The 27,246-nt window shown below is 39.6% G+C and overlaps 3 protein-coding genes across 7 annotated transcripts; 2 read left to right on the top strand and 1 right to left on the bottom strand.

Moving 5' to 3' along the window:
- Positions 1–498: 498 nt before the first annotated feature.
- Positions 499–5,671, bottom strand: zc4h2 (zinc finger, C4H2 domain containing). Its single transcript, XM_042419289.1, has 5 exons — positions 5,477–5,671; positions 4,618–4,789; positions 4,167–4,339; positions 1,586–1,748; positions 499–1,240 (listed from the first exon to the last, which is right to left on the bottom strand). Exons 1-5 carry the CDS (start codon positions 5,527–5,529, stop codon positions 1,127–1,129), a joined length of 675 nt encoding a protein of 224 aa, XP_042275223.1. The 5' UTR covers positions 5,530–5,671; the 3' UTR covers positions 499–1,126.
- LOC121902089 (moesin-like) lies at positions 4,754–16,305 on the top strand. Of its 4 annotated transcripts, none has more exons than XM_042419286.1 (16): positions 4,754–4,828; positions 7,134–7,205; positions 7,850–7,897; positions 8,110–8,193; positions 8,269–8,364; positions 8,550–8,672; positions 9,185–9,336; positions 9,432–9,515; positions 9,609–9,755; positions 10,665–10,761; positions 11,519–11,682; positions 11,841–11,971; positions 12,161–12,327; positions 12,709–12,801; positions 13,477–13,710; positions 15,111–16,305. In XM_042419286.1, the coding sequence occupies exons 2-16, from the start codon at positions 7,197–7,199 to the stop codon at positions 15,273–15,275; spliced, it is 1,794 nt and encodes a 597-aa protein (XP_042275220.1). In that variant the 5' UTR covers positions 4,754–4,828; positions 7,134–7,196; the 3' UTR covers positions 15,276–16,305. The 4 variants fall into 4 exon arrangements, with proteins under 4 accessions (XP_042275220.1, XP_042275219.1, XP_042275218.1 ...); XM_042419285.1 differs by having other exon boundaries at positions 4,797–5,191; XM_042419284.1 differs by lacking the exon at positions 4,754–4,828 and adding an exon at positions 5,046–5,063 and having other exon boundaries at positions 7,116–7,205.
- Positions 16,306–16,570: 265 nt separating this feature from the next.
- Positions 16,571–25,952, top strand: LOC121901900 (progesterone receptor-like). 2 transcript variants are annotated; one of them, XM_042418978.1, is made up of 9 exons: positions 16,571–17,792; positions 18,849–18,985; positions 19,205–19,321; positions 19,947–20,093; positions 20,240–20,449; positions 21,063–21,207; positions 22,251–22,381; positions 22,538–22,689; positions 24,771–25,952. In XM_042418978.1, the coding sequence occupies exons 1-9, from the start codon at positions 16,945–16,947 to the stop codon at positions 24,933–24,935; spliced, it is 2,052 nt and encodes a 683-aa protein (XP_042274912.1). In that variant the 5' UTR covers positions 16,571–16,944; the 3' UTR covers positions 24,936–25,952. The 2 variants fall into 2 exon arrangements, with proteins under 2 accessions (XP_042274912.1, XP_042274913.1); XM_042418979.1 differs by having other exon boundaries at positions 16,572–17,792; positions 20,243–20,449.
- Positions 25,953–27,246: the final 1,294 nt, after the last annotated feature.

Below are 27,246 nucleotides of genomic sequence, written 5' to 3' on the forward strand. Positions count from 1 at the left end.
AATCTGCCCTCCTGTTCCTGAGTTATGATGTTGAATAATGGCCAGAAGTGTTTTTTGCACAACATTATGATGTCATAGTGAAGTTGACCTTTGACATTTTATTAAAATGTCATTTTATTCTATTAGACATTTGTGTGAAACTTGGTCATAATGAACATTTGAATTCTTGAGTTATGGCCAAAACATGTTTTGTGAGGTCACAGTGACCTTTGACCACAAATTTCTAATCAGTTCATCGTTGAGTACAAGCGGACGTTTGTGCCAGATGTAATGAAATTTCCTCCAGGCGTTCATGAGATATCACATTCATGACAATGGGACGGATGTAAGGTCACAGCGACCTTTGACCACCAAAATCTAATCAGTTCATCCTTGAGTCCAAGTGGACGTTTGTGCCAAATCTGAGGAACTTCCCTCAAGGCGTTCCTGAGATATCACGTTAACAAGAATAGATCTGACGGACAACCCGAAAACATAAAAAATGACATATTAACAAAGTCAGTACAAAACAGCCATTTATTTTCATATCACTGTATTAAAGTTTAACACACAACACTATTTAAAGCGAATGGGTCTGGCCTTTTTTTCTCCAGTTCTGTGGTCACTTGAACACTGTAAACATTAAAACAACATTGTGTTTTATTTAATTTTGCAATTAAACCTATTAGATCTTTATAATGGCACAAAAATTACACAATAGACGACCATGGAAGCATGCATGCATTGCAAAACAAACACAAAAAAAGAAAATACAGTACGATATCTAAGGCAATAAACAATAGTAACATGGGCAAAATTATTTGGACGTTTTGTCAAGTTTCTTTTTGCATTATTGCAGTTACGTGGTTAGGGGCTAGTAAACCTACTATGGAAGTCATACAGTTACATATAAACACATCCAAAGCACTGATAAAAACAAACAACGAAGACATTACCAGATCCTTGATCGGTTGTTGACAGGTTAGGAACAAATACATTTTGTTAAAGTGGGGGCTGTGTGTGGAAATTGTCCTGAAGCACAGATCTGTTATTTCAGCCATATACGGTAATGTACATGACTGATCTTAGATCAGTGTATTGGGTCAGTTCCCTTTAAACCCTAATGGATCTGAAGGTAGAGTCGGATCTACTCATCTGGCTTCCTCTTGGGCTTCTTTGGGTTGCGGGAGCGACTCTTGGCCTTGCACAGTGGGCAGATGGGAGCATTACGATGAATCTGCTGGTGGCAGGACAGGCAAGCCTGGAGGCAGGAGGAGGAATTTAGAGTAATCACTTCATATTATGTCCTTGCTGTCTTGTAGAGATCAGCAATAAGCAAGTAACTCTGTCAGTTGTCTCTGACAAAGTCTGTTCTTCTGTTAAGATTTAGGGTGTTGTCTGACTTTGTTTTCTTACCATTTTCTACAACATCCTTTCAGCCAGTTACATCTTGGAAATTAAAATGGGTGGTTTTTCATTTTTCAAGAAAGAAGCCTAATTAACTTTAATTGAAAATTGCTTCTCTATCCACTGACTATTTAAACTTATTTATTTTACTTTTTTAAACATCCTTTCTGCAGATATTTTACTTTGTAATGAGCAATACCTTCATAGGTGGGGGTTGCTGTCTGAAGGTGGCCGTCTGGCGGGCATCTTGCTTCCTGGACACCTGGAGCTGCTGTGCTGCTGCTGCAGCGGCAGCAAGGGATTCTGGGATGGCGGGCTCATGTGGCTCCTTCTGCCACTCTGCTTTTTGCTTCTCAAAGTAACTGTTCAAAGCAAAGAAAGAAAGACACATGGCTAGCTGTGATTCTTATTTGGAGCTTATAAATCATACTACAGTTGAGATTATCCCATCTATGCTGTGTATCAAGAGACGTGGACGAACAAAACCGAATACACAAAAGAGACTTAAATTGGAGAACATTATTGTCAAGCTCACACATTCTCTTTGTATGTACACCCCTGAGCAAAAGTACAGTCATTGTGAAAGTGTTCGCATGCATGTGAGTGTGTCTCTGTGTGTGTGGGCAGGGGAGGGGAGGGCTGGGAGAGAAATTTGGCCTTGGACTTTATGCCTGACTGGCCCATTTTCAAAAATAAAAAGAAGTGATATCCTATTTCATTACGCTCTCTGGTTTCTCTCAAAATAGGTTTGTGATAGAGTAGAACTTTGAGCATTCACAGAACAAATTTGAAGGCTTATATTTTCTGTAACAATGATCCACTGAAGCTATGAACATTAATGCATATTTACAAGCACCATGTCATATTTCACATTAATGGTATGAATTCAATGTCAGTCTTGTTTTTATATAAGTTAATATTTCAGTTGGATTTTTTTTTTTTTTTTGCTAACACTGAGGTGTAGAGTGCTCAATTTTGTGCAGATATAAAAATGTACCTAACACCCCACAGGCCTGTGAGGTGTGATTTAATTTTCTTCAAAGTTGCTCCATCGCACCTTGAAATACAATTACAGTGGGCTCTAATAGGCAAAATTACTCTGCTGGCAGCAAGATGTGCAACTGATAGTTTTAAATCTCCACAGACACCTTCATTACTCTCTCGCTGTGTCGAGTCCTGTCTACAAAAGAAAACCACTGAAGAACAACAGTGGTGAGCCACAACTTTCTAAGGATCTCATAAACTCAGGGAACATCAGGGAGCGCGCTGCCAAGAAGGGGAAAAGAGAAGACGAACACCTGGCCAGAAATGAACTCATCATCTGAGCTTCCACACAGCACACGGCCAAGCTGATAGGCCGGTCTGCCAACAATGCTGTCATCGTGCAGTAGCAGCGGTTCAGCACACTTCCTCACGAATAAAGTCAAGAAAATTTCAATTGGAGGTGATGTAAAAAAAAAAACTCTTTACCAACCGAAATTTTAAAAAATGACAATTCATTTGGAAATTTGCTATGTATTGTCATGTTAGGGAAGGACAGGAATGTCACATCTTTACAGCTCTACCTTTGAATGAAAGACCAGATCAACAACAGAACAATTACAGGCAAACTGGGCCTGAATTTTGTTGTGATGGAAGAAAAAATTCATATGATTGACTAATGATTATGTAATTGTTACGATGGACTTTGCTCCTCAACCTTAGATCATCTTGCTTCAGGAAAATGCAGGTCAAAAAACATTGGTGTGTTGTACACTTTTATGTAAATAAAGCAATGATTGCTTAAAGTTAGACTGTTACGGGAGCTTAACAAAATTGGCGCACTATGAACATATGAAAATCATTGAACATAAAAATGTAAGAAAAAGCAAGCAAGTTTTCTGAACTTTCTCTACTAATAAGTGTAATCCAAAATTTGTATTTAATACTACAGATTCATTTGTGAAATCTTTGGTCTCAAGACATCTGATGTAGGATTCCCTGCCCTACTTTGTTTACTGACACTCCTTATCCTTATCGAAAGAGACAGAAAAAACTAGAAATAGAGTTACTGTACATTAGACTGATCTCTCTCAGTGAACTGCTTTATCTCAAATATGAGAAAATATAAGTTTTCTAACTCCGTCAAAATCACATTAACAGAATTCCTCTTATGCCTTTTTAAATAATAACCAAATCGCTCTCTGTCCTCTGGTTGTGTCTAAATATTTTAAGGCCGTTTGTGTGCAACCCTAGTAACAAAAAAAGTGATCCACATGATTTCATGTCGGCCTATTACATAACTAACATCTTCAATAATAATAACATATCAGTAACAAATTTCCAGTAGTTCTGTTGTTGCTGAGTCACTCTGACGCAGTGACAGATGCTGTCATCAGGTCATGAATTATATTTATCTGAGCACTGATACTACTGCATGGTTGTAGTTCAGCAACTGTTTACTGCAGAATAAACTATCCTTATTAATAGACCGAAGCAATGCCTCAGTATGTTTTGGGACTGCACTGGACTAGTTCTCGTCGACTGGGTGGAAATTCTCAGTTTCTGTAAATGGGTAAACATTCGCTGATGTTTTCTGAACTTCGGTATACTATTCATCAATTATTGGCTGCAAAAACCTCTGCGTTAACAAGAATATTTTATGAGACCTAAAGCTGATATAAAACATGACTGTAAACATGTACTAGTTCTCAAATTAAAGTACCAAGCAACACAACATCTTCTCAAAGGAATTCAGTGTGCATGCATGTGTGTGTGTGTATGTGTGTGTGTATACTGACTCCAGAGACAGCTTCTCCTCTTCTTCATTCAGGTTAGGGAGTCTGTGTAGACCTAAAGTCATCCTAAGGGCGTCAACATGTTCCTTCAGAGGTTTGTACTCATCATGCAGGCGGCGAGTTGTCTCTAGCAGCTTGTTCAAGTCATTCTCTGACTGCTTGATGGTGCTCTCCATCTGAGAGGACAGGATTAGGTATAAGAGAAAGTACACATGCAACTTCCTCATACACGCTACAGACTTTAAAATCCTGAAACTGCTAGTTGCTAACACAAATAGTCAATATATTATAATACAGACACTGAAATGCACTCACTATATCTGTTATAGATATATGTTTGTCCAACATCATTACTCTCAATGTTGATGCTAAATTTTACTCATCTAAACGCTGAAGTGGGATTTTAGTGCCACTTCCTATATAGAGAGTGCTTATCTCTGAATGTGGCACTCACCACATTGATATCTGCATGGATGAGCCGCAGCTCCTCCACATGTGCCATCTTCTCCTGTAAAAGGAGATCCATCTCTTGTTTGTACTCTTTTAAATGCTTCTCCTCAGATTCCAGAGCCTCAAACTCAATCTTCAGACGAGACTTAATCTTCTGCATCTGGATAGTCTTGTTCCTGTAGCCAGCGGCACAGACAAAAGACACAAGCTGACAGGTTATCTCCCTCACAGATGCAGATAAAAAGAGACAGATTTCCTCACGAAAACAAGATCTAAAACACCACACATATTCCATCTGTTATACAATGCTTTCAATTTCTGTATAATTAGTAGACGTAACAAGTGAATTGACTAATTACTCCTACGTGAATTAATGTATTCTGTACATGAATCACTGTATAGTACATCTGTTACTCCGGTATTAAGCGTTGCTGCAAAGAAAACATCAAGGTAAACAAACACCGTGTTGAATGACAGGTTGCTAAGCTCGCCAGCTAAGTAGCTAGCTAGCTTAACCACCAATAATTAGCGGCGCACATCTGGCATTCTGTTGATACACATCTGGAAGGTTGATGCATGTATGATTTGAACACGTACAAAAGCTACAACTTGTGTGTATTTATCTATTACTTATTAGCCTGTAGTGATTGCTTGCCAATCCTAGTATCGGAAGACAAGCTAACGTAAGACGACAATGGCAGAAAGCCATTAAAGAAAGGGTCCGCAGCAGACCGGCTAATAGGAGCTAACTCAGAAACAAAAGCGAAGCCAGGGGGCTTGTTCGTGGCTTGCTAATGTTAGCTAAGATAGCGTCTCTCAAACACCTGGCTACCATTCATTTTCATTCAATATCCGAGTCTTACCGTATTTCCAAGATATTTTCTAATTTGCACATGATTTCTTGTTCGTCTGCCATGATTTAAACAGTCCGTGTCGTTCAGCCGGCCAGCTCAGTCACCGTAAAGGCCACAGTGGTCTCCCTGTTGTTAAAAACACAACAGCCTGTGTGAGCGCGCACACGAGCACGCGCCCGCAATGTGAACCCGTGGCTACGTGAGGTGTGTGTGTGTGTGTGTGTGTGTGTGTGTGTGTGTGTGTGTGTGAGCTCTCTACCGCACACAACCTGTGATTAAACTGATATACAAAGTATCCATTTCCCTTAAACCAGTGGTTCTCAAACTTTTTCACATCAAGGACCCCTAATTAGACCACGGACCCCCATTTGATAAGACTTTGTCCCACGGTCCCCATCTGATTTTTGCTTTTAGATGTTTTATTACAGATAGTATATGAAACCCATAAACCAAAATAGTCATACATTCTGTCATTGTGTTACTTATGGATGGAATTACAGTGAAAATAAATTATCCCCCTTTTTGCTGGGGACCCTTGGAGCCCCCTCAAGGACCACTGGGGGTCCACGGAACCCACTTTAAGAACCAACGCCTTAAACTATCTGTCACATTGAGATGGAAACAAATTAACATTAGCATGTAATGTTTATGAAATGCACCAAGTTTCTTTCTGAAGTTAACTTTGTCACTTTAGCTACCAGGATTCAGCTACAAATAGAGAAAGAGCTCCAGATCCTGCAAATATCATAATACTAATTTACAAGTAAAAGTCTTGCATTCAAATATTAGTAGCCTATATCATTATATTAATACATTAACACTTTAGTTTTAATATAATGGAAGTAGGCCTACAAGCAAAAAACAAAGTAAGCATCAAAAGTTATAATGCTTGTTAAGGATGTACAGTGATATACTAGCCTTTTATTAGCCTCTAATATTGGTTTGTTACCAATGTGTTAATAAGTTAAACATAAACAATATTACATAGCTACCGTCGGGTTGCTTTTCCCATAGTAGTATATTGTATTTATTTTATCTGTAACTTAGTGTGACTACAACTGTCAAGTAGTGGAGCAAAAAGTGCAAAATTTCCATCTCAAATGTAGTGAAGAAAAGGTTAATAACATGGAACAGCGTTTACATAGACTTGTACTTCTGCACTGTGCTTGAGTAAAACATTGGATGGGTGGGTGTGGGGGCTCCTTGAACAAATATTAGTATTTCTAAAATCCTGGCTATGGTCTCCACAGATATTCTCTTGTTACATCATGAGCAGTTAGTGGCCTGCAAAACAAACACACCACCACACCAACCCTGAAATCAGTGTTTGCCACAATAACACCTGCTTAAATCATGAACTGAAAGGATTATTAGATTAGCAGGAACTTCACTGCTACTGGAACATCAGGTGCTGCTGAGTTACTGTTGATTTCTGTTCCCGTCTAAATTCTTTTAGAAGAAAGATCAAGTCCAGGTCCTAAATGAGTGATACACAGACAAAACCTAATCAATATAGGAGGAAAAGGGTTCTCAGATGAAGGCTGCCTCTCTAAAATGTCTGCCATTGGATTAAATAAGAGAGACGTACTTGGGAACAATACAATGGTCCATTCTCATTCAGTCTAATCCTTGTTGGTATTGCAAGCAGTTTCATATGACTCCACAGCGAAAAGGCTACTACAAGTACCTCTCTGAAGAAGTGTTTCGGCTACAGATTAAAAAAACACAAATGTCAACTGTAAGTAGTTACCTTTAATTGTTTATATTTTCATTTTCATTATGTTTCATATTTGGTTGAAACATTTAAGTTGCAACTGTAGTGGTTTGATTGGAATTTGTGGACTTGCTCGGTAATTTGAAGGCTACAAGAAGGCGTTAGTCCGTAAATCTAAGGAAGATTTTTAGAGCAAAGTGTATAAAATCATACACTGTTTCTTGTTCATTATCTACATAGACATATACAGAAGCAAAGTTGGGATTTCATAAATATTTATGGGAACTCTCTGTTCAGTAAGGCTGTGGTACATTATTATTATTATTATTGTTATTATTAATGTTATTATTAATTTTATTATTATTATTATTATTATTATTATAGATACTAAAGAAAGCCTTCCTTGCTTTATAAATCTCAGAAAGGTTTATGAGGAATGGAGCAAACAATTTCTCCTCAATGCTGCTTTTTTCTACAGTATTTTACAAATCAGTCTGTACCAACTAACTATAGATATGTGTATATGGTTTGATACTACTATGCAAGATATTAACGCTAAATGGGTGACAATGTTTTTACCCAATCGTTAATACTTATTCATCATGGAATGAACCCCATGTTCTCAGTAAAGTCTAAAATATACTGTGGGCTTCATTTTTTGATTGTAGTCCCCACCAACCTCTTGTGATTGGATGCTCCTGGTTGAACAGAAGAATGTAAGAAACACTCTTTTTGGTCATTTTGCTGTCAAAAAACCAACAAATTTACCATTGTTTCAAAGAACCAACAAAGTTATTACAAATTTAGTAGTGCTCTTTCCACCCAGTTGTTGCTCTGCATGCTCCTTGATGCTTGTCCAGTGACACAGATGATTGCACAAACAGGATCTTTTCCTCCTGTATCTCAGTGTGAGTGTTTTCTCTGACAGATAAATGTCCGAGTTACAACCATGGATGCTGAGCTGGAGTTTGCCATCCTGCCCAGCACGACTGGCAAACAGCTTTTTGATCAGGTACGCTGTAAGTTACAAACAAACAGACAATTGGATGGACAAATGTGTGATCATGTTATGTGTTGTTATTTTTAGATAGTGAAGACAATTGGGTTGAGGGAAACCTGGTTCTTTGGCCTCCAGTATCAGGACAGCAAAGGCTTCTCCACCTGGCTCAAGCTGAACAAGAGGGTGAGGAGAAAGTTTGTGTGTCTTACATCCCTTGATGGCATAACTTGACTCCCCTGACAGCTGGATTTAAATTAAGATGTAACCATGATTGTAGTTTTGGTAATCCTACTGTGTCTCCCCATTGAGGCTAACTAGCATCTAATTCTTCATTCCGGCACCCCTTGGCGATAATGTCTCAATCCCAGGTGACAGCTCAAGATGTGAAGAGGGACAATCCTTTGTTGATTAAATTCAGGGGCAAGTTTTACCCTGAGGATGTGGCAGATGAACTGATCCAGGAGGCAACGCAGCGCCTCTTCTTTCTGCAGGTTGGAGATGAATACATGTACAAGAGCAGTGATGTTTTCACAATTCACACAAAAATTTACTGTGCATATTGCTGAAAGAGCAGTAAAATTCATGCCAAATAACAACCCACAATCAGTTGAACACTCATTATTAGGAAAAGATTATAAACATATGGACAAAGTGGATATCACAGTTGTAAATAACACTGTCTTATGCAAGTGTGGTACACTAACCCTGCAGATGCAAAGATAAATATGGAATCTCAGTCAAACAAATGCGATAAACTCTCTTAACGACCAGTGTGGTTTCATGATGACTCATGCAGATCCCTCACATCCCTCCATAAGGGAGTACATGCACACAAAAAATGGATCCAGGTGCACAAAATAAACATCAGAACACACAGGGTTTCTCTCTCTGCAAGTCACATTAACACTAATATCGTCATGTATGACAACCTTACACAGACATCACCATGTTACATAAGGGATTTGTGTTTTAAAACAGGTATTTCTGTCATTTTGTGTCTTAGGTAAAAGAGAGCATCCTTAATGATGACATATATTGTCCACCTGAGACTGCAGTGCTTTTGGCTTCATATGCAGTCCAGGTCAAACATGGAGACTACAGGAAAGACTATCATGTACCAGGATACCTTACAAGAGAGAAGCTGCTGCCACAAAGGTAGTAAGTCCTGGGGACATCAGTATTCACAAAAGTTTAACTTTATTCAGTCATCTGAATTCTAACTGCTGTGTCCTCTTTCCTGATAAAACCAGGGTTTTAGAGCAGCACAAGCTGAATAAGAATCAGTGGGAAGAAAGAATCCAGGTGTGGCATAAAGAGCACAAGGGAATGCTGAGGTACTGCAGTCTTACTACATAAGGCCATTAATGCACTTTTTGCAAGCAGGTGTTCTGTAGCACATTGTATTGTAATATTATTCCACACCACAGAGAGGACGCCATGGTGGAGTACCTGAAGATAGCTCAGGATCTAGAGATGTATGGTGTCAACTACTTCAGCATCAAGAACAAGAAAGGATCAGAGTTGTGGTTGGGAGTGGACGCGTTGGGACTCAACATCTATGACAAAAAGGACAAGTGGGTCACAATTCAAGAACACGCTATATACCTCTGACAGACCTAGTGTAAATCAAGGTTCATTGCTGGATGGCAGTGTTGGTCTGCCCGTTGGTCTGTCTCTTTGTCTGTCAGTCAGTCCACTTCTTTGGTCCAGACAGTAATATCTCAACAACTATTGGATGGATTACCATGAAATTTTGTACAGTCATTCATTGTCTGTAGAGGATAAATCCTACTGAGTTTGGTGTTCTTATTTTTCCTCAAGTGCCACCAGCAGGTGAAAGTTTTCACTTTTCTTGTGAAATATCTCAACAGCTAGAAGATGGACTGACACAAAAATGATGTATAGACTTTCATGGTTCCCAGACAATACATTCTAAATGTTTTGGTGACCTCCTGACTTTTTATGTAGTTCCACCATGAGGTTGACATTAGTGGTTTTGGGTGGAATATCTCAATAACCATTGGATGGATTACCATGAATAAGTTTTGTGAATCCTAAATTTTTCATTTTGCTTTGTCATCATTACACAATTTCATTTCATCCAATACTTTGATTTATGATCAAATACTTGCAATGACATCAGCCTCAGCTGTACTTGTGTATTAGCATATGCTAGTATGCTAATGCACTAAACTAAAATGGTGAATATGTTATACATTACACACCATTATACATTATACTTGCTTAGCATCAGCATGTTAGTATTTTCATTGTGAGTATTTTAGCATGTCGATGTTAGCATTTAGCTCAAAGCACTGCTTTGCCTGAGTACAACTTCACAGAGCTGCTAACTTGGCTGTAGACTCTCAGTATTGTTTTATTTGATGTTTTGTTCAAGTCATAACTATATTTAGAGTGTAAAATCATGATAACTTCATTAACTGTACCATACTTTAATGGTAAGTCATACCAATATTTTACAGGATGACCCCAAAGATTGGCTTTCCCTGGAGTGAAATCAGAAATATTTCCTTCAATGACAAGAAGTTCGTCATCAAACCAATCGACAAGAAAGCTCCGGTATGCAAGAACACTTTTATTAGTGCTTCTTAGTAAGTATTTATCTGCAGCAGCTACAGATTTTACGAAGCACATCACTACATGAAATACAGTCATGTCTTTTTTGCCAGGAACACTTAAAAGGATGGTTTAGGCCTATTTGGGGGGGGGGGGGGGGGGACTGCTATTTATCTGACATGCCTAAAGTCAGACAAACTGAATGCCTTTCTGCAGCTTGATGATATGTTGAACTAGTTTATCCTAGTTTAACTAAGTTCATGGATGCGGGATTAATAGCTTTTCCTTCTCCAGTGCTTAGGGTTGAATACTTAGTACTAATTATCTTAGCATTAACATTTTTAATGAAAACATTTTCACAACTACAAACAAGATCCTACAATTACTTCTTCAAAGATATGCTTATCATTATTAATTCACTGTGGCTATAAAAAGATGCAAGAGAATCCCATATGCTTGTTACTGGTGAAATTACCAATTTTCCAAATGCATAAATTACAGTGAGTAATGTAATGAGAGAACAGCTACCACTTGATCTCATTCACAAACATGAATTTAGCCCCACAATTCAAGATGCCTTCTGACTGCATGCACAGACTTAATGAAAGCATCCAAGAGTTTAGGAAATAGTAAAATTCCCCAAAAAACTGAACAGTCCCACCATATTATTTAAACATATGTTTTACTGTAAAACAGATGAGATGCCAATGATGTGTCATAAATCATTCAATATGTAATTAATGGTTTTTTTGTGTTAAAGGACTTTGTTTTCTATGTACCCCGTCTTCGCATCAACAAACGTATCCTGGCGTTGTGTATGGGGAACCATGACCTGTACATGCGCAGACGTAAACCTGACACCATCGAGGTGCAGCAGATGAAGGCCCAGGCCAGGGAGGAGAAGAACAAGAGGCAGATGGAAAGGTAAGAAAGGAGGAAATTATGACGCCTTATTTATTAATTTATTTATTATTTTCTTTATTTTTTTACAGTTTACAGGGTGTTCTCTCTGCTTGAAAAGAGAGAACTGTCAGGAGATATAGTTTTTTCAGATGTGTATTTATTCACAATTCTCCTGTCAGGGCTCTGCTCGAGACTGAGAAAAAAAAGCGAGAAAATGCTGAGAAGGAAACAGAGAAGATTGCCCGTGAGACCATGGAGCTGATGGAGAGATTGAGACAGATTGAAGAGCAGACAAAGAGAGCTCAAGATGGTCTGACAACTTTCTGAATACAAATTTTTCTCAACTTCAGTTTTATTTTTTCTGTTTAGGAACATTAAAAAAATGGCTTGGTATATTGAAGTATTTTTGATTTGGAGATTTCTACAAAGCTTATACCATGTTGACTTGTCTACATATATGTGGTGGATGTTTGTTAGCACATGTGCATTTGTGTTTCAGAGCTGGAGGAGCAGACTCGCAGGGCTCTTGAGTTAGAGAAGGAGAGGACACTCGCACAGAAGGAGGCTGAGAGTCTGGACAAAGACCGCAGAGCTGCAGTGGAGGCTAAAGCAGCCCTGCTACAACAGTCTGATACTCAGATGAAGAGCCAGGAAAGCCTGGTAGACGTGCGCAATACACTTTCATGCTGGGTTCAATTCATTTTCGGATAAAAAGATTAAATGATACGGGTGGATTTTCTCCAAACCTAAAAAGTTTAAAAACTGGAGACCAATTTATTAATATAATTTCTGTGATCAAGGGCTCATTATGGTATCAAGTTTACCTAAAAGATAGAAACAAGTCAAGATATTGATATCATTAAGTGATACCTAAGGATACTGAAAGAAATTAACCTGAGCTGTGATTCTGCATTTGAACAGATACATGCATTCACACACACACACTCAGACATATTCTCACTAACAAACATACACACCCACAGACGGAGCACAATAAGATGAGGAGCGCTGTTAACTCTCTTCCCATTTGTGTGCACGTGTGTGTAGGCCACTGAGCTGGCAGAGCTTACCTCTAAGATCTCTCAGCTGGAAGAGGCCAAGAAGAAAAAGGACGAGGAGACAAATAGATGGCAGAAAAGGGTGAGAATCAATGAAAGAACCATGAGATAGATAAAAGATGAATCAAACATGAGCAAAGAGGGATGTCTGACACTACTAAGTGATAAAATAGAAGCAAGGCATCAACCAAAGAAGTATATCACTAGACTTTCAGACTGTTATTATGTGAATTTTGTAGGTATCATTAAGTTAAGTCAATTTTATTTGTGTAGACCAATATAACAAATTTGCCACAGGGGGACTTAAAATCTGTACAGCACCTTTAATGGGGAAAAAATGGAAGAAACCTCAGGAAGAGCAACAGAGGACGGATCCCTCCCAAGATTTACCTAAAGTGTATGCAAATTGAAAATGAACAGACAGGATACCCAAATTTAAATTTCATATTTTTGGTGTGATTTACATATACAGTACAGTGTGTTGATGTTTAGGGAGAGAGAAAAATACATTTTCTTTGGGTCAAATGCCCCTTTTAACAGTACTAAAATGAAGAGGTGAAAGAGCCACACGTCCGGAGAACCTCCAGTTATATTTTATTCATAAAGTACCTTAATTTATTTCAGTGTTGTGGTACAAATATGTTTTTTAGAGTGGGTAACCCATGTTTCAAATTGTACATATTACAGTTTGGAACAAATCTAATTGCACTTTAATATATAACCACAGTGCCTAACTACAAGTCGTGTGTGTTGACAGGCGATGATGGCAGAGGCTGATTTGGAGCGAACCAAAGAGGAGCTGAAGTCTAAACTCATGGGTGTCCACATCCAGGATTCAGTCCACCCTCATATGCATGATCACGATGAGACGGATGAGAGCAGCGCAGAGGCAAGTGCTGAGCTGACTTCTCCAGGCATGGTCCGTGATCGCAGCGAGGAGGAAAGAGTAACAGAGGCCCAGAAGAACCAGAGACTGCAGAAAAACTTGAAGGTAAGGTTAAGTGAATATAGTGAAATGTCCTGTTTGACAGATTTTCTGTTATCTAACTCACCCTCAGGTCAGAGACCATTTTCTGCCAGAGATTATAGCAATCCTTAAGATGTCCCAGAGCTCTCATGAGTGCAGACACATGAATAGGAAAATGCCTTCAATACTTTTTAATTAAAGGTTAGGTTCTGTTAATGATATGTTCTGTAAAGGATCCACCTGATCTGAATACTAATGCAAATGTGATACTGCCCTAAGTCGGCAGTTTTTCTAATGGCCACTGGATAATAGCATTAAATGAGCACACTCTCTCTTGCATTTTTAGCCTTGTTAGTGACATGGCTCTATAGATGGCAATGTTGGTCTGTCTGTCAGTCGGTCTACCACTTTGGTTCAGAAATATTTTAACAACTACTTGATGAATTGCCATGAAATTTGGTAGAGATATTCATGTTCCCCAGAGGATGGATCCCAATGACTTTGGTGATCCCTTGACTTTTCCTCTAGAGTCACCAGCAGGTCAGATTTCTCACATATTCAGAGAAATAGCTTGGCATCTAGAAGATGTACTGGCACAAAAGCTTGTACAGATACTCATTATATTAGTTGTCACAAGTTTTTATTCGTTGGGATTTACACGAGCCTTGAATTTATTTGTTGTCTACAGTAGATTTATGAAAAATTATGTAAAAGTTTTGATGTAAACTATAACAGTCAAAACCTCAGGGTCAAATGTGGCCCACAGGCCACTACTTGCCTACCACTGCTGTAGACCCTTATGGTGCATTCACTCGGTCTTGTTTTCAATCACTTTCATTCGCTTTCAATCACTGACTTCAGATTCACTTAGAAGATATGTGCTTTGAGTGATGTGTCTTAGCTTATCAGCTATGGTTGTTGCTACCTCCTTGACCTTCCTCATACAGTTTGTGGTATGGAAAGAACATTTTTGTGGCTGTTCATTGTTGTCTTTAAAGTGTCTCGGTACACTTGCTGCGTTGCCTGTTAATATGTATAGAGGTTTTGACTCTGTTTTAAAGATGGCAGCTTAATTGCCACCACCAAAAACTTGTATGTTACCAAGAATTAAGTGCACGCTATATAATTAAATCTTTTTGCAGGTATATTATCACTCTATTGGTTGCAAATCTCATCCAGACCTAAGCCTATTACAACTGAAATAAAATTGCTCTCTATCTCGCAGCCAAAACAAGATACCGTATGATGTTGCATTGAAGACTCAATACAAAAATGGACTTAATAACTATGGACAATAGAGTGTTTTCAGATGGGGATTGGGGGTAGTACAGGGGTGAGGGGAGAGGGGTAAGGCTTCTGAATAGTCTCCTAAAGAGTCTCAGGTAAGAGGATTTCATTCACTGTGTGTTTGTGTTCTCTTTCAGTTCCTGAGCACTGAGCTGGCTGGAGCTGTAGACGAGAGCAAGAAGACCCCCAATGACCTGATCCACGCTGAGAATGTGAAGGCAGGCCGTGACAAATACAAGACCCTACGTCAGATTCGTCAGGGCAACACCAAACAACGCATTGATGAATTTGAGTCCATGTGAGACAGTCTGCTGTAGGCCCACTCAGACTGATGGCAGGACAAGGATAATTTATGTTATTGGTCATATAGAGAGATTTTAGAAATGTAAGTGCAGATTATTGCATAGATAGCTAATTGACCTAATAGAACAGGTTGAATATAATGGCAAATTATATTGATAATATGCTTTGATGCCTTTAATGATTTTAATGCCATTTCACCTGAAAAAAAGTCAGTGAGAAAATTAAAACTCTCCTTGGAAATACATTTTTATTTTCAAAAGACAAAATACACTTTCATGGTCCAGATTAGTTTTCTGAACATATGAGACAAACATATCATCACTGCTATCATTTATGAAAAGGTTTGCTGTTGTTCTTGTCAGTCTTATTACACACATTTGCAATTTCAATATAAAAAACCCCCCTCATCAATATTGATCGATGAAAGCAGCATCATTTAAGGTATTTGTTATTCTTACCACTAAATGTTAAATCCTATACTCTGTATCACAAATAAATACACAGAAACACCTTCAGTGAGCTGAGTGCATTAGTTTCCACACGAATTAGTTAGCATCACCTTCAGTCTGACTAATGAGGTAAACTGTTGTGCATCTGAGGCGCAAAAAAAAAAAACAACCCAATTATCACCTTCAGATAGATGCTTAGTCCTAATAATATAAATAAACAGGGAATAAAAGTTACATTTCCACTGATGTGTTATATATAATCTTCTCCATTTTACTGCCATTTTACTGCCTCCACTCCTCCAAAAAAACACCACTACCAGATACGGAGCAACGACATCCAGCAACCCAGACTGTTCAAAGAAACAAGCAATCATGTTTTAATTTTTGTGTTCTGTTACTAAATGACAGAGAGTGAAAGGTCTTAAATTAATTTTTTTTTTCGATTAATTTAGTTTGGATAATGTTGTTTAGCTGTTTATCATCCTGCAGTCTGCAGTCTCATATTAACTCTTGTTCACCCTTCTCATTTTGGTGACGTCCTCATCCATCTCATGGTGTCGAAAAACTAATAAAATAATCAGAGCCTTCATTGACCATCCCTATAACTGATATTTTTTATTTCGTTGAGGATGTCTTCGTGCTGTGATTAAAATCAGTGCTTGTGCGGGACAACTGTTGTGTATCTGACAGCATCTTTTGTTTATTAATCATGCAGCCAATCACAAAAAAACTTAAGGAACCTGCGCTACTAGTTCAAAACTAAAGTAGAAATTAAAGCGATTAAGAATGAATTCAATATATAATCCTGGCTTTTCTCGCGAGACCAAGGGTTAGTCCTAACCAGAAGCACTGCGCTGACATTGAATAGAGGTAATAAGTTACATTTATGGTTAATATTAATATGTGCACACATCAAAATGCAAAATCATCCTACGCGCTTTGTAACCGTTACTTATAAAGTGAGTTTAAGTCGTAGATAGCCCGAATAAACGGTTACTCATTAATAATAATAATAATAAAAAAAGTTCGACAGCCCTTTCCTAACGGGACGTCCCTTCCTTGTAACGACCTACGTCGACGGCTGATCTAAATTTCCTCTCCACTGAGAGATATGACCAGAGTCTCATTGGGGTAGGCGGTTTTCCGCATGGAAAGTGTTGTTTTATGTGTTGCCCGTGCAACCAGAGTACAGCTCAACCTATAAAGACGCGCACTGAAGATGGCCTTTCTCTCCAGCTTAGAAGACACGTCAAACTCTTCAATAATAAATGAGCACGGTCGGTTGGATACTGCGGACACCTGTGCGTGCTCTACAACTGCTGAGCTCAGTGAGGCAGTGTCAGTATCCTTGGGTTTGGATTCGGTGTCTTCTCCTCTCAACAGCATGAACCAGTGCTCCAGCAGCGCCTTGGCAGACTGCGACCAAACATGTGGGAATAGTTCCCAAGGAGTACTGGAGTTAGGGGCGGCTGTAAATATGAACTCACAAGGCAGAAACTTAGGAGAAGACGACTTTGGAGAAGTGTGCTATCACGACATACAGCAGGTGAGCTGTATGGATCTGCTCAGATCGGGCGAAATGGACAGCGCGCAAAGTGTAACGCGCGACCCGGTGATATCCAGGTATGTCTGCAAGGAATCAAACTTATTTATGAATCCTTCGGCTGAGCTGTCCGCGCCCTCTCAAGTGGACGAGCTTTTATCTTTGAAACCAAATTCTGCTTACTCTGTAAATCCAAACCTATACAGAGATAGCCTGGGTGTGTGGTGCGCAAACGAGCGCGCATTGAGCGGGCGATCCGAACCAGCGAGAGACGGATCAGGTGCACATAATTTGTGTAAATATGGTAATTGCGGTCAAGCCTTTCTTGGATCCAGGCAGGACTGCCACTGTGTCTGGTACAGCAAGGGCGATCAAGGTGGTAAAGGTGGCATGAGAACAGCAATGGCACAAGGGTATGGCCAAGTGGAAAGTTACCAAAGTGCAATTTCTCACGGGCAGGCCACTTGCTCCACTATCAAGTCCGAACCTTCAGCGTGGATGGACTGCACGAATCGGAGTTTCAGGTAAATAACATTATAACAATAATATGTTTTGACTTGCTTTTCTTTTTCTTAGGCGTCATGTCATTCTTTCCTATCGCTCACGCAGTCTTACAATCTGTTGTCAGAAACAAAAGGACAAATTTGGCGTGAACGGCGTGTCTAGTGACTACGCTTTTATCTGCCGCGCTTTACAGTTGGTCTTAATGAGTGTGCCATTGTTGGATTTGTTCCTTTTCTTTCAAGGGGAGTGTCATGAATCCGAGGCGCACTATAAGTCTTACACTTAATTACTTGATATTTCTGGAGAGCATCGTATTCCATATGGCAGCACAAATAAATCAATTAACATGATTATTATATATTGTTATTTTCCACAACTTGCACTTACATGTTGTAGAATCATACTGTGTTCAGAGGCAACGTGCGTGTCAGTATTAAATCATTTGTGCCCTAAAGACATCATGTGCTCTTCTTGGCCTTGGCCAAGTTGTATTTCAGCATGCAGCTAGACTGAATCAATGTTCAACCTTTCCCTCACTTTCCAGAGCTGCCCTTATTTGTGCTGCGACTAACCAAGCAAACATACTAGTGTATATAGCAGTGTGACTATAAACAAGAGATACAGCACCTGTTGCTGATCCTGCGCTCAGAGTGGAAGAAAATGCTCCACTTTTTGATTCCAAAGTTAAAGACTTAAAAGGCTACAGTTTTTAATCACTGTTTTGCCTGCCTGTCAATGAGATGACACGATAGCCAATCATGAGACGGGGTAATCTCCCCTTATAATTGGATTGGAAAGGTAATTAGTTCCCTAAATGTCATAACAGAGAGGCTAACTCTCTTTGAGGTCACACCTTGTGACCTAAATCTGATGTTAATGCGCTTAAGTTTTTAGGTGTATTGTAGCTGCCTAAGATGAAAATGTTTGTGAACTGTGCCCTCTGCAACCAGATGGATACCCAGTATTTATTAAATCCTTTAAAAGCAGCACTCTCATATTCATTTGTTTGTGTGTGTGTGTGTGTGTGTGTGTGTGTGTGTGTGTGTGTGTGTGTGTGTGCGTGCGTGTGTGTCCAGGCATGAGGATTTGTTTCCGAGTGTGTACCTGTCAGACAGGAGAGTGTGTCAGGTGTGTGGCGACGATGCTTCAGGTTGTCACTATGGAGCATTGACCTGTGGGAGCTGCAAAGTATTCTTCAAAAGGGCTGCTGCAGGTGGGTGTGACACACACACAAACACACATACAATTACTTGTCTGCTGAATTAATTTATTACACCCACTCACTCACTCATGCAGGCAGGGCACAGTGACCCGAGATTATGAGGGTGAGCTATTTGTTGTCAGTAAACACCCACATATCGTTGCTATGAGTGGAACACTAGGCATTGTTGAACTAGCACCTTCATCCCACAGAACTTTTGTGTACCACCAGGTAAGCAGAACCACCTGTGCGCCAGCCGGAATGACTGCACCATCGACAAGCTGAGGCGGAAAAACTGCGCCTCGTGTCGCTTAAAGAGGTGCTTCATGTCAGGAATGAGCCTTAAAGGTGAGGAACTGGAGATATGAGCAGAATAAGAGACAGAGAAAAGAGAAGTATATGTGGTGTGCATTTGGAAAATTGGGATGGGATGGTCAGATGTGTTATTATGGATCCCACTGTTTTTCTTGGCAAGACACGGCTTACTCTGCCTCTGATTGGCTTAGTCTGGTGTTCTTACCCTAACCCTAATCAATCTCACTCCTCATACCTTAACCTAACCAACCTAACCAATAAAAACAACAAGTACTAGCCAATCAGAGGTGTGTTTTGCCAAGAAAAGCAGTGGGATCCATAATAACGCTGGTCAGATACCTGAAATTCATTGGATCAAATTAAATGTTTCAGTTGAAATACAGTGTAACAAATGCATTTCAGAAAAGGCCAAAACTGCATTTGTGTTCACCCAGTGGTCAATGATCAAGAACTTTCCAACATGTTTATGGTGAGGAACAGCTCCATAGCTGATAGCCATTTAAATACAGCCCCATTTACAGTCTTCCATCTCAGTTCTTTTCTTGATTTTTCCAGCCATGTTTTGTGTTATAAATCAGACAAAAGAACTTGAAATGGAACTATCTTGTCTCCTTTTTTTTAATCCTTTTTCCTTCTACTTGTCTGTGGTGGATTCTAGGTCGCAGGCTGAAGGGAGCAGGACAGACAAGGAACGTAGAGGAGGAACAACCTTCAGCTCCCTGGGGTCCTGGAGAAAGAGGAGAGAGGCCAGGGAAGAAAGATGTAATCTTGGAGCCTGGAAGTGCAGTTGCCAGGACTCAAGGCGGTGAGGATTTGTGTGACATGAACTCAAGTTTTATTATGATAACTCAATATTGAGCATGCTTTGTGATTAAATATTTCCTTTTTTTCATTGTTTTGTTCTATTCTCCTGGGATCGTTGGTCTGTTTATAATTTTCAAATATTCTAAGCAGCGTCCCAGGCCTTGGCTCTGGGCATTCCCCCTACCGTGCGCTCCTGCCTATCCCTGCTCAGTGTACTGCAGACCATTGAGCCAGCTTTGGTCAATGCTGGACATGACCCTGCCCAGCCTGACAGCTCTGACTCTTTACTAACCAGCCTCAATGAGCTGGGGGAAAGACAGCTGGTGACCGTAGTGCGCTGGGCCAAGGCAATCCCAGGTAAACTGTGTAAAACATCAATAAACTATTCTATGCTAGGTGTTTGTGCCAATGCTAAGTGCACTAAATTGCTAATGTTGCTTTGTTTTAAGGTTCAGTGAAATGCTAGACAAACCATTTCCTATTCAACAAAATCATGCCAAGTTAAACACTGCAAGGTCAGATTTGTCAACATTATTGAGCAAGAGAGTGGATGAGATTGCGGAAGGCAGATCACACGGCATCACTTGTGTAACTTGTGTGAGTTCACTGTAATTTAGAAAGGCTTTAAGACTATCAGGAAGTATCAAATATCTACCAGCATTGGGCAAGGCCTCAACTCAGGCAATCAAGATGCTGCTCACCAGATAACACTCCCTGCTGGAGTTTTAAGCCAGTTAAACCAACCCTATGTAGTGTTAACCAGCCTGTTCAAATATTAACCACTAGAGGGGGATATGTTCTTATTTAAGCCTAGAATGGCAGGCTGAAAATGGCCAGCATTGTATCCATACTGTGCTTTTTCGCTGTTATTACAATGAAGTTTTCACTTTTTTTTATTGACTGTTGAATAAGTGTTTTAATCATCATTTTACACAAGCAGAGGTTTGATGAAAATAAGTGTTGTTAACAGGTTTCCGTGACCTGCATGTGGATGATCAGATGACAGTGATTCAGTTGTCATGGATGGGGGTGATGGTGTTCGCTTTGGGCTGGAGATCCTACACCCTTACTAACAGCTCCATGCTCTACTTTGCTCCAGACCTGGTCTTCAATGAGTAAGTCATGAAAAACCATTCACTTCACCCAGAATAGTTCTGTAGAGAGTTAACACTTAGACCGAAGTGTTTGAAAGTTTGTTAAACCTGGTGCAGTCTCTTCATCAAACAAAGAAAGTTTCTTCGGCCCTAAACAGCTGTAATAATCATTGTGACAGTGGATTTGTTGGAATATCATGAGAATTCACCTGTCATCACGATCGGAAAGAAAAGCACAGTGGAATACGAGCTTCAGAGGAAGACAAAAAACACACAATGAACGTCGTCTTTTTTAAGGCGAGACAGTAAACAAGTCTGTTCTGTTCTTACCACTTCCTTTGCATCTCATATATATACGTGGCCGCAGAGGGATCACCTCAGATGATTTATTCTGTTTCATCTTTACGAAAACCATCATCAGTCCCCGAGAACAGCGACAGCATGGAGTCGTTTCCTTTTTTTCCACTTCGTCGAGTTTTGATGCGCACCGCAACCTCCTCCAACCTCTATCAAAATGTTTCTGACACTCCAACTCCTGTCTTCTGTCTTTTTTCTGTACTTTTAAAAACTTAACACAGAGTTTGTGAAGCGAGTGACTGTACATGATGTACATAAATCAGCGACTCTTATCCATAGATTGTCTCCCGTGTTGAAGGAGGATGCTGCTCAGAATGCTAAAGCTCAACCACGGGTCCTTAGAGCAGCTTTCACTTGGCTGGTGTTTCGTGCAACATTAGCAAAACACTCATTGTGTCTACATTAGACCTCTGTCACTCTATTGGGCTGCCTCTGACCTGCATGGTAATGGATACGCCTGCCCTTGTTGCTGACCCTCATTTTTCTCTGCCTCTCTGTCGTTCTTTTTCCATTATCCATCTCACTCATTTTTCTCACCTCTGCTGCTTTTTCCTCTTTTTCCTTCGCTCTCGTTTTCGCTGCTATTAATTGTCTTCCTCCTTCTATATTTCTCTCTGTCTGACCCTCTCCTCGCTCTTCACTTCTCCTTTTGTCACACCTTGTGCTCCTTCTCCTCCTCTCATGCTCTTTTTGTCCCTTACTCATAGCCAGCGGATGCAAGTCTCCAGTATGTATGAACACTGTGTGCGGATGAAGCTGCTGTCCCAGCAGTTCTGCATGCTGAAGGTCACCCAAGAGGAGTTCCTATGCATGAAGGCCCTGGTCCTCTTCAGCATCAGTGAGTTCCCTGGGACCATGTCTCAAGTAGTATGTTGAAAATGTCAACTCAGCGATTGAAATATGACTACAGCAGAGTACGACCATGCTTCAGAAAATTGATGGAATGGATAGAGTCTGTGAGAGTTATTGTTGTGTTCTGGCTTTGTGGTCACAGTGCCAATGGAGGGCCTGAAGAGCCAGCGTTGTTTTGATGAACTGCGGACCTCCTACATCAAGGAGCTGGACCGCTTGGCCAGCCACTGCGGAGAGACCACCCGTACACAGAGACTGTTTCAGCTCACACAGCTGCTGGACTACCTCCAATCGGTATTACACACAACTCCACTTCACATATGAAAACACACCATACTGTGACTCTGAACTAGTGCATAGATGTCATTTTAGTTAGTGTCACAGACGTGCCTGAGTGGGAAATAGTGTAGATCAAAGTACACATAAACACTGTACTTGGCAGTGTTGAGTTATCATTAAGTAACTATCACTAACTAACTAGGCTACATCAAAGATTTTTGATCATTTCATGGCCTCAATGGAGTCTATCAGTCAATACATTTAAATTTTAAGCAGCGGTTTACTGTCCTTCAGTTACATACAGACTCAATTTGTCATATTAATGTATTATATTTCCATCCTTTACAACCATAATCCCCCCACATTTTTCTCAGCCCTAACAACCCAGGGCACAGCTCCAGTTCGAAATCTCCTGCCATCAACCAAAGTTCAACACATACCAAAGGTTCATATGACTCCTGTTTTAACTCCCCTATACTGGTTGCCTATCGCGAGGGAAGGAAATAGAGCCACCCTCTGGTGGCAGAGACGTTGCTACATCAAAAATAGCTGGAACGGAGGAATTATAATAAACAAGGACACACATTCTCAGTTATTCAAAGTACTACATTCAGTACAGAGTGCAAACAGCAGTTTGAGTCTGAGACACGCAACGGCAGCTGCAGTATCGATCTGCAGATGTTGACACACTGATATGCAACATCATGCTGGCAAGGAAAGTTATAGCCTCTGTAGTCTTGACACTTTTTCATTTTTTTATAGCTGCTGTTTCTGTGTATAGTATTTCTGTGTGGTTATAAATTTTACAGTCAAAACCTGCAAAAGTTTTACTAAGTGTATTTAAGCTGTTCAGTATGTTTGTGTGTTCTCTGTCCTTCCTGGTTACTTTGAAAAGGGAAGAAAAGGAACTTTAACCAGATTTTATTTCTCCAGATGGGATCCAAAGCAAATTACAGCAATAGAATAAAATTATAGGTTGACTATGCTCTGTCTCTGAATATTCAAACTATAAAATTGGGTCTTCTTGAAATTATTTACACATTAAACACTTTTTTTTTATTGTTAGAACGATTAGCTGTGGATAGTTGACTATTTCTGGATACTAGAGACTATTTAATATCCACTGGAGGATAGTGTGACACAATTATGTTTCACAATGTCATCCATTTTTATAACTTGCTCTTCATTTTGTAGCCTCCTGCTTCTGGCCAACATGTAGTCAAGATAAATATAGTCTATAAAACCTGAAAGGGAGCATGCTTCTTTTTTATTGACACAGCATATAAACATATTTGACTATCCTGTGAGCTTTCTGTTTTCAAGAAAAGATTCATCGTAGCTGATTATATCTGCACAGTTAAAACAAATACATAAAACTTTTTCCAGTGATTTATGTAGCTATATATTTGTTAAAACCAAAACTATACTAATGCTGATTTTAAAACCTTTGAAAAAAAAGTAATAAAAAAAATAAAAAGATTGACTAATGGAGATATGCATGAATATTCTTGGTAAGGCTGCAACCACTAGAGGGTAAATATCAACAGTTTCACTCCTCGGTAACTCTTCTTAACAATTGGTAAGAGCATTTAGATGTCAAAGTGAAAACTCCTGGTGTCACGTCACTGATTGGGGCCATAAGATTAACATGCTGGAAAGTTTCCTCCCACAGAGAGCAGAGCAGCATCAATTTCAGACTTGTGTCTTCCACTGTTGATTTACCCTTAAAGGCTCAGCTTTGTCTGTGTCCCACTCACATCTTAGATCTTTTAATGCCTTATGAGCCGGAGGGCAGCCAGAGATTGTCTGGCAGGGCCCTTTAGGCAGAAGAACAGAGTTGATCAAGACTTTGCAGTTCAGGGCCGTTTGGATTTACCCTGCCTGTGGAGCTTAAACCATCACAATGAGTGTCATCTTTTTTAAAATCACCTCTTAAAGCTTGTGTCAAAAGACAGGTTTCGGTATCATTTGTTATTTCCTATTTTATACTCAGGCTTTGTTCTCTTTCATTGCCGCACGAAGGTAAGTGAATCATCTTTGTCATTAATAATCTCTGCATGATCTCTGCCTCTCCTTTCTTTTTCTCTTTATCACAGATTGTGAGGAAGTTACACCAGTTCACCTACGATCTGTTCATCGAAGCGCAGTCCCTGCAGACGCGTGTAAACTTTCCAGAGATGATCTCGGAGATTGTAAGCGTTCACGTGCCCAAGATCCTCTCAGGCATGGTCAAGCCCATCCTTTTCCATGATACAGTCTAGAGAGGTGCTTCTGTGATTATCCAGTATGTGACTCGGGCTCCGGCACCCTGTCCTTCGAGGTGGAAGGTGAAAGAAGTATAAGCCTATCTTTAGCTGCAGGTGACAATGGGGCACACTGAGGCTATGAAAGGATACTAACTAAAGGGAATATAACACACTGTTCCAGTCTATTGTAATCTTATTAGTCTGTTCTTCTTACTGCCTGCTCTCTGTATCACACACATGATCAAATGATTAAAACACTTTTTAGCATGCATTCCTCCCCATGACCTCATGAATGTCCAACCACCTGGCATGTAGACTCAATATTTCATTTCAAGAGGTAAGACAGTAGCAGATTTTTTTTTTTGCAGAGTTCACATCACCATAGCTTGTCTATGTGCAGTAGTATGACTTTTGGATTAGCTCTTATTACAATGAATGTTATTGTGTGCACCTGAGATGAACAAAGTTGTTGATTGACAGTTAATAAGCTGTTGTGGCATGCATGCTAAGAAGTGACGCCGTCTCGCCTGAAGGCATATATAAACATTTTCAGAAAACTGTTCTCATCCATAGAGATAAATGGCCGACTAATTGTCAAAGGTCGATTAATTAAACACGCTTTTAACCTTCAGCTGCATTCATGCAAATTTCACATGTATATTTATGCATATTGTGATGTTACTGGTCACACTACAACAATGCAATCACAAGAAAATAACAGCATAGAACGCACAGAAGACCCCACTGACTTAATTGATTTGCACTATGAGTGGGGTTTTTTTTGTTTGCTTGTTTTTGAATGTCATACATTATTGAAGAACAATTTTTTCCAGAGTGGACATTTCACACTGTTGTAACTTTTCTACTGTTGTACTTTCTTAAAATGTTCTTAGCAAGTGCTTTGTAGTGAATCATCATGTAGTCATTGTAGCTTCTGAAAGATTTTGCTGAATCTTTAAAGGTCAGGCCAAGAATTTGCTCATTTGTGGCAACATTTACAACTTAATGTGTAATAAAACTGAAGCATGAGTGTGTTTGTTTGTTAATAACAAGGGCAGAGTGAAAGAAAAGCACACTGATACATTATAGCACAAGGTGTGGTCCCTTTTGAGTGAATGCTAATGGTGACACAGTCATGTTCCTGTTTTTCCTCTGTCTGATAGATTCATTTCAGTCTGTGTTGTAGTCAAGTGGATAGACAGGCTTTGAAAAGCCTCAGACAGACAAGTCTTTTTCTGCCACTGCATTACTTACCCCTCAGGATTATCCCAGTCTCCACCCAACCAGGTAATAGGTCACAGCAGGAAACCAGAACATATCAGAGCTGGTCGTAGGATGAGACCTGACTGATTTATTTCATCTATTTATCCTGTAAGAAACAGCAATGTCTACTGAGCTGACATTTAAAACTGCAGCCTTTGTTTTAATACCATCTAGTGGCTGCTGCTGAACCTGCATCAGATAAATGAAGCTCAGCAACAGTGTAGTATGACATCTGTTGGATCCATTGACATTTGCTTCGTAATGTAATTGGACACGGATTCACTCAATGTTTGAACGGGGTTGCCGTTAAATAGTCAGGTTCATGAGAGGGGCGGTCAGTATTAGGGTTCAAGTAAATAAAAAGTACATTTGAATGAATCAAAAGCATAATTTAGGGTTGAATTTGATATGATTTGGAAGTAAGAGTAATAATGTAAACTACATCAGGTTTTTATTTTACCCACAAGAGTTTAGATATGAGTGAATATATATTTTTTGCAATACTTACAAATGTCTGTTGTGCTATAGAGAGAATTACACAACTTCGAGAGTTGGTTTATTTTAGTTACATGGTGCATTTAAAAGGCCATACTGTAAAAAGCAGTCTGTCTGGGTAACCTCTCTTTAAGTCCCATTTCCTGAACAACCTCTTTCAACAAGTATTTGTCCCTCTCATAAATGAATTGGAGCTGAACGAAGTTGGGATTGAAAGACATGCTGAAATATCACTTATTTCTAAATATATTCCCCGCTGCACATGCCCCTGTGGCTTCCCTTAAAAGGAATGGCGTCTTGTAGGTTTGCAATGATCAAAAATGTATGTGTTGATGTCGACATTTGAACTTAGTTTAGATTCCATTTGATTTCTGTGTTTCTCCGAGTCTGCCGTGCATCAATATTACATGCCTACTCTAGCAGAAGAGGGATTTTTCCTGTCGGGTAATGACAACCACAGAAAGCACAAACATGTTGGCCGCAAACAACAAACGTTTAAACTATTTCCTTATGTGTAGATTGAGCAGAGATTAGCAGAAGGAAAAAGTTTCGACTTTATAATTCACTT

This window comes from Thunnus maccoyii, chromosome 8 (assembly GCF_910596095.1).
Source record: "Thunnus maccoyii chromosome 8, fThuMac1.1, whole genome shotgun sequence".
NCBI lineage: Eukaryota > Metazoa > Chordata > Actinopteri > Scombriformes > Scombridae > Thunnus > Thunnus maccoyii.

Excerpts from the sequence above, each read along its gene's own strand:
- zc4h2 (XM_042419289.1), bottom strand. The coding sequence starts at position 5,529 with ATGGCAGACGAACAAGAAATCATGTGCAAATTAGAAAATATCTTGGAA. Across the intron at positions 4,790-5,476 it reads GAAAATATCTTGGAAATACG|GAACAAGACTATCCAGATGC; the intron begins GTAAGACTCGGA and ends CGCTGGCTACAG. Across the intron at positions 4,340-4,617 it reads TCCATGCAGATATCAATGTG|ATGGAGAGCACCATCAAGCA; the intron begins GTGAGTGCCACA and ends CTGTCCTCTCAG.
- LOC121902089 (XM_042419284.1), top strand. The coding sequence starts at position 7,122 with ATGACTCCACAGCGAAAAGGCTACTACAAGTACCTCTCTGAAGAAGTG. Across the intron at positions 8,194-8,268 it reads GCAAACAGCTTTTTGATCAG|ATAGTGAAGACAATTGGGTT; the intron begins GTACGCTGTAAG and ends TGTTATTTTTAG. Across the intron at positions 9,337-9,431 it reads GAGAAGCTGCTGCCACAAAG|GGTTTTAGAGCAGCACAAGC; the intron begins GTAGTAAGTCCT and ends TGATAAAACCAG.
- LOC121901900 (XM_042418978.1), top strand. The coding sequence starts at position 16,945 with ATGGCCTTTCTCTCCAGCTTAGAAGACACGTCAAACTCTTCAATAATA. Across the intron at positions 17,793-18,848 it reads TGCACGAATCGGAGTTTCAG|GCATGAGGATTTGTTTCCGA; the intron begins GTAAATAACATT and ends GTGTGTGTCCAG. Across the intron at positions 20,450-21,062 it reads CTGGGCCAAGGCAATCCCAG|GTTTCCGTGACCTGCATGTG; the intron begins GTAAACTGTGTA and ends TGTTGTTAACAG.